Source organism: Scyliorhinus canicula, chromosome 1 (genome assembly GCF_902713615.1).
Source record: "Scyliorhinus canicula chromosome 1, sScyCan1.1, whole genome shotgun sequence".
Taxonomy (NCBI): domain Eukaryota; kingdom Metazoa; phylum Chordata; class Chondrichthyes; order Carcharhiniformes; family Scyliorhinidae; genus Scyliorhinus; species Scyliorhinus canicula.
This window is the reverse complement of record NC_052146.1, coordinates 33052691-33059608: the sequence shown is the minus strand read 5'-3', so window position 1 is coordinate 33059608 and position 6918 is coordinate 33052691. Positions and strand designations below refer to the sequence as shown.

Below are 6918 nucleotides of genomic sequence, written 5' to 3'. Positions count from 1 at the left end.
CCTATGCTGTAAGTCAGAGAGGAAGGCAAGACGGAAGCTTCCAAGAGAGGCTTCCAGCTCGTCCGACACAACATTTTGAAGTACAACAGCAGGAGCCCAGAAATTTGTGCAGTCTCTACATTTACCTGTGGTTTTTCCATCAAAGTCACACAAAATGAGGAGGAGATTTTCCACCACCCATCTCCTTAATACCAGTCAGCATCTTTTTTTCCATATGCATATAAATATCTTATGCCATATTTTTAATTAAATATTTATACTAGCAAAACGTCAACATATCCGGTCAGCTCTGGATGGGTTGACAGTCTACAAGGCAAGGGTTGAACAATTGTACAGAAGAGAAAGGGCAAGGCCCATTGACGACTCAGATACCGAAGGCCACCAAACAGAATTATTTTAATGTCAAGCTTTGTTTGAGGGAAAGACTGGCCCCAAAGCAGTTCCTTTAATCAAATGACAGGAGGCATCCCCTCCCCGGCGCTATTGAAAGACTGTGCATTAACATGGGGAGACCATGCCCCCTCTCCCATCATTGTGGCCACCTCCAAATCCAGACAGCCAAGCCCTCCTCTTGCACACACCCCTCTAATATGCAGCTCTGAATAGGTCCCCCTTCAAGATCCTGCGTTTCAGCTCGTTCCACAGGAGCACCCGTTCCCTTTGGGTTCCTGCCACCATGCCCCTGTTTTCCTGTGCACGCCTGGACAGGTAGGGCAAAACCTCTTCAACTGGACCATAGGGGACATATTTGTACACTGAGTACCCAGCTTGGCCTGTGGAAGACAGAATAAAGAGGGTTAACTTGAGAGAAACACCCCCTGCAGCATTGGTCAGGCGCAAAGTGACCTTATTCCAGATACTTTGGTATTCTTAAAATCCATGATGTTAAATGAGTTCTGAGCAGGCTCACATCCTCCAGCAGTTACCAGTTGGATAACATTACAGTTTCCTGACCGCGTCAGAGAGTTAAACCCAGCCATGTCTCCCAGCACCCTTTATAGACACCAATGCTCAATATTTTCCAAGCAGAAATAAAATTTAGGTTGCACCACAAATTATCTTCCATAATCTCAATGGATTATCATTTCTGGAACATAGCCCAGGAAGTGGGAAGCACTAGAGGTTAGGATCCAACATGGCGATCCACAGAAAAAGGAACGCCCCACACCTGAGTAATGTTCCTGGCGGGGAGCGTACCTGGACGCTGAATTGAATGTGAGGTTCTGTTACCCAGCCGTTAATTTCGGATCATTTGTTTCTCGTTCACATACCAAGGGGGAAGCTGATCTGATCAGACATGCCCAGCAATTGGCCAAAGTAGATTTTCTTAGAAGACGGATGGAGTCCAAGTTCGTGCATTCTGTGAGGAAAAGCACAGGAGTTAGTAAGTAATTAATAGAAATTCAAACGGGCACATCTTGAGATTAGATTTACTTCCTGCAGAAGAAATAGGGACAGTGGGATGTCTAAGCAATCAGGTCACAATCTTAACAGATTTACAATCTCTGTTCATTAACACCTTGATTATGGATTCCACAGCCAGGCTCAAGGACATGACTGGTAATATCACATGATCCAAGCCATCAAGGCCAGGATTCCCCCTTCTTTAACGTAACCACGTTATCCCAGAATTCCTTATCCCAGAATCACAATTCAGCACCCAAAACGGCGCCATGGTCAAGCATTCCCCCATTACCTGCGCAGTGCATATGCAACGGATTTCTCATTGTGTGAGGCCACCATTACGTTGGCTTTTCGATTCACTTTGATTTCATCCAGAATGTAATCCAAGCACCTGAAATGATAACAGCAGAAGGTCAGAAACTCCAGAAACTCTCACCCGCCCAACAGCAACTTACAGGACAGAATTAAATGATTTACTGCTGTTACTTCGACTTTGGTCTAATTCTGTCCACACAGTAACTCACAGGTTGTAACCAAACTGCACGGCGACTTCATTGAATGACAGCAGCATGAACTGTGGTTCAGGTGGTGCAGTGGTTAGCACTGCTGCCTCACGGCGCTGAGGACCCGGGTTCGATCCCGGCCCCTTCTCACTGTCCGTGTGGAGTTTGCATTCTCCCCCCTGCCTGCGTGGGTTTCACCCTCACAACCCAAAGATGTGCAGGGTAGGTGGATTGGCCACGCTAAATTGCCCCTTAATTGGGGAAAAGAATAATTGTGTACTCTAAATTTTTCTATTTTTAAAAAGGCAGTAGCAACCTTGGAGGAAGTCCTCCTGCATTCTGCCATATCATTGAATTGATGTATGTGAGAGTCTGAATGCGCACCAGAGTTAATGCGCATGAGTGAGTGCGCGCATTTTCAATCCCCAGCCTCCGTATTTTCTGCAATAGCCGACCGTGGGGAACCTTATCAAACGCTTTACTGAAATCCATATACACCACATCAACTGCTTTACCCTCGTCCACCTGTTCAGTCACCTTCTCAAAGAACTCGATAAGGTTTGTGAGGCATGACCTACCCTTCACAAAACCATGCTGACTATCCCTAATCATATTATTCCTATCTAGATGATTATAAATCGTATCTTTTATAATCCTCTCCAAGACTTTACCCACCACAGATGTTAGGCTCACCGGCCTATAGTTACCGGGGTTATCTCTATTCCCCTTCTTGAACTAAGGGACCACATTTGCTATCCTCCAGTCCTCTGGCACTATTCCTGTAGCCAATGATGACCTAAAAATCAAAGCCAAAGGCTCAGCAATCTCTTCCCTGGCTTCCCAGAGAATCCTAGGATAAATCCCATCAGGCCCCGGGGACTTATCTATTTTCACCTTGTCCAGAATTGCCAACACTTCTTCCCTACTCACCTCAATGCCATCTATTTTAATAGCCTGGGTCTCAGCATTCTCCTCCACAATATTATCTTTTTCCTGAGTGAATACTGACAAAAAGTATTCATTTAGTATCTCGCTTATCTCCTCAGCCTCCACACACAACTTCCCACCACTGTCCTTGACTGGCCCTACTCTTACCCTAGTCATTCTTTTATTCCTGACATACCTATAGAAAGCTTTTGGGTTTTCCTTGATCCTACCTGCCAAAGACTTCTCATGTCCCCTCCTTGCTCGTCTTAGCTCTCTCTTTAGATCCTTCCTCGCTTCCCTGTAACTATCAAGCGCCCCAACTGAAACTTCACGCCTCATCTTCACATGGGCCTCCTTTTTCCTCTTAACAATAGATTCCACTTCTTTGGTAAACCACGGTTCCCTCGCTCTACCCTTTCCTCCCTGTCTGACTGGTACGTACTGATCAAGAACACGCAATAGCTGTTCCTTGAACAAGCTCCACATATCCAGTGTGCCCAACCCTTGCAGCCTACTTCTCCAACCTACACATCCTAAGTCATGTCTAATGGCATCATAATTGCCCTTCCCCCAGCTATAACTCTTGCCCTGCGGGGTATACTTATCCCTTTCCATCACTAATGTAAAGGTCACCGAATTGTGGTCACTGTCTCCAAAGTGTTCACTTACCTCCAGATCGAACACCTAGCCTGGTTCATTACCCAAAACCAAATCCAAAGTGGCCTCACCTCTTGTTGGCCTGTCAACATATTGTGTCAGAAAACCCTCCTGCACACATTGTACAAAGAACGACCCATCCAATGTACTCGAACTATATCTTTTCCAGTCAATATTAGGAAAGTTAAAGTCTCCCATAACAACTACCCTGTTACTTTCGCTCTTTTCCAGAATCATCTTCGCCATCCTTTCCTCTACATCCCTAGAACTATTAGGTGGCCTATAGAAAACTCCCAGCAGGGTGACCTCTCCTTTCCTGTTTCTAACTTCAGCCCACACTACCTCGGAAGAAGAGTCCCCATCTTGCACCCTTTCTGCCACCGTAATACTGTCCTTGACTAGCAGCGCCACACCTCCCCCTCTTTTGCCCCCTTCTCTGACTTTACTAAAGCACCTAAACCCCGGAACCTGCAACAACCATTCCTGTCCCTGCTCTATCCATGTCTCTGAAATGGCCACAACATCGAAGTCCCAGATACCAACCCATGCTGCCAGTTCCCCTACCTTATTTCGTATACTCCTGGCATTGAAATAGACACACTTCAAACCACCTACCTGAACACTGCCGCCCTCCTGCGAAGTCAAATCTGTGCTCCTGACCTCTCTACTCTCAATCTCTCGCACCCCAAAACTACAATCCAGGTTCCCATGCCCCTGCTGAATTAGTTTAAACCCCCCCAAAGAGTACTAACAAATCTCCCCCCAGGATATTGGTGCCCCTTAGGTTCAGATGTAGACCATCCTGTCTATAGAGGTCCCACCTTCCCCAGAAAGAGCCCCAGTTATCTAGAAATCTGAATCCCTCCCGCCTGCACCATCCCTGTAGCCACGTGTTTAATTGCTCTCTCTCCCTATTCCTCGTCTCACTATCACGTGGCACGGGCAACAACCCAGAGATAACAACTCTGTTTGTTCTCGCTCTGAGCTTCCATCCTAGCTCCCTAAAGGCCTGCCTGACATCCTTGTCCCCTTTCCTACCTATGTCGTTAGTGCCAATGTGGACTACGACTTGGGGCTGCTCCCCCTCCCCCTTAAGGACCCGAAAAACACGATCCAAGACATCACTTACCCTTGCACCTGGGAGGCAACATACCAAACGTGAGTCTCTCTCGCTCCCACAAAATCTCCTATCTGTGCCCCTGACTATTGAGTCCCCAATTACTAATGCTCTGCTCCTCTCCCCCCTTCCCTTCTGAGCAACAGGGACAGACTCCGTGCTAGAGTCCCGCACCCCATGGCTTACCCCTGGTAAGTCGTCCCCCCCACAAGTATCCAAAACGGTATACTTGTTACTCAGGGGAACGACCGCAGGGGGTCCCTGCACTGTCTGCTTCTTCCCAGTCCCTCTTACAGTTACCCATCTATCTCCAGTCTTTGGTGTAACTACTTCCCTGAAGCTCCTATCTATTTCCACCTCTGCCTCCCGAATGATCCGAAGTTCATCCAACTCCAGCTCCAGTACCATAACTCGGTCTTGTAGGAGCTGGAGCTGGCTGCACTTCCTGCAGGTAAAATCAGCAGGGACACATGTCTTCTCATCAACTAGTGCAATTATTGGGATCTTCCTATGCAACTGCAAGGAGCCCCTCTCATCAATTGAGAGAGATAGAGAGAAACTCCTCTCACTGCAGAGGCATAAACAAGCTCGCTTCATTCCTCTTGCACAGACGGAAAGGATCCCTACCTGTAATACATGGCATTCGTGTCTTCATAGGATTTGTTGATGGGATCCTCGTATCCAATCTCCTCGGCCCGTTTTCTTTCCTGGGCCATGTATGCACCCCTCACCAGCTTTGCTCCAAAGTACCAGTTTTCCCGGCGGGACAGTTCCACATCCATAGTTACATTATCATAAGCATCCTGGGGGGATAGAAAGGATATGGAAAACAATCAGTACAGCTTTGGTGAAGCCTTGGCAATGCAGTTCAGCGACAGAATCAACCAGTGTCAAATTGGTTGGTTCAAAGCTTGGTTCACGTTTTTCCGCCCCATACTCTGCTACTGGACACTCTGCAATCCTCTGGGGTGCTCAGACCTCCATTTTCACTCCTTATCTCGCTTCCTAGGTGAGGTCTCAGTTGGTAGCATACTTGGCAGGAGCAAAGAGCTTCGAGCTCTAGTCCCATTTCATGATTCAAGCACAATCGTGGATGGCACTTCTGTGCCGTAGTGAGGGACGGCTTCACTGTTAGGCATGCCATCTTTTGGCTGAGGCATTAAATGAGGCCCACTCTGTCCTAAAAGGTCATCCTTCTCCTCCTCCTTACCTGCGTGCAACCCCCCCCCCCCCCCCCCCCCCCCCCCAAACCTTCCCACATCCCGCCCACTGCCTTACCTTCAGGTAGCACTGGTAGGTATTGAAGATGACAGGCTCCTCGGTGTTGAATTTCCGCTGCATCGCCAGGGTCAGTCTGCTGATAGCCGGTTGGAAATAGGTCTGCTCGGCATCGATCATGAGGCGGACCCTCTTCTTCAAGGCTTCCTGTGGAGGGCGAGAATGTCAATAAATGATTATTTTCACTCCGAACCGCAAGGGGCTGGAACATCTCCATGCGTCCCTGCAGCACAAATAAAACGTGAACTTCACCGGAGGTTGTCATAGAAAACCATGTCTTTGGCTGCTTCATCTTGCAGTCGGCATCTAAATTCATACAAATTGTGGCCACTGGCTTACTGACTTGGAACACAAACGAGGGTCTACATAGAACATAGAAGATTACAGCGCAGTACAGGCCCTTCGGCCCTCGATGTTTCCCCGACCTGTGAAGCCACTCTAAAGCTCATCTACACTATTCCCTTATCATCCATATGTCTATCCAATGACCATTTGAATGCCCTTAGTGTTGGCGAGTCCACTGCTGTTGCAGGCAGGGCATTCCACGCCCCTACTACTCTCTGAGTAAAGAGAACATTTGTGTGTGGGAGAAGTACAAGAATCTGGGAAACATGGCCAGCGCGGTTTAGATGATCCGAGCGCCCCTGCCACACCGTTAAAACACTTTCAACCACTTGGGAGTTTCCAGCGGAACTCTGTGTTCTTTGAACTCTCCTACCTTTGCCAGCACATCCATTCTCTGCAGCATCCTTTTCATCTGCAGCTCCTCCTCCTCGGTGAACTGGAGGAGAAGTGGTTCAATCTCGCCCGCCTGTAAGGAAAGTACAACCAGCCGTTACTCCAACCCGCACAGCCGTTTCTTGGCACGGGATGTGCAGGTTTAAACAATCGCAAGATGCCTGCAGCAACTCCACACCAAAATAACTTTAATGTTGGAACACATCCCAAGATGCTGCACAAGGGAACTAAATTGCCGTGGAGTCCAAGATAGGTTACTTTGGGATAGGCAGTCAAATGCTTAGTCAAAAGAGG

At 47.9% G+C, this 6918-nt stretch overlaps 1 protein-coding gene across 1 annotated transcript in view; it reads right to left on the bottom strand.

Annotated features, from left to right (window-relative positions):
* Window positions 1-373: 373 nt before the first annotated feature.
* The window catches only part of LOC119978345 (proline dehydrogenase 1, mitochondrial-like), a 31184-nt gene continuing 24639 nt past the window's right edge, over window positions 374-6918 (bottom strand). The window contains exons 9-14 of the mRNA XM_038819922.1: window positions 6605-6697; window positions 5887-6033; window positions 5236-5411; window positions 1697-1795; window positions 1272-1360; window positions 374-773 (exon numbers count right to left, since the gene is read on the bottom strand). Of these exons, the coding sequence (XP_038675850.1) occupies window positions 586-773; window positions 1272-1360; window positions 1697-1795; window positions 5236-5411; window positions 5887-6033; window positions 6605-6697 (792 nt within the window). The 3' untranslated portion in view covers window positions 374-585. The remainder of the gene's footprint in view (window positions 774-1271; window positions 1361-1696; window positions 1796-5235; window positions 5412-5886; window positions 6034-6604; window positions 6698-6918) is intronic.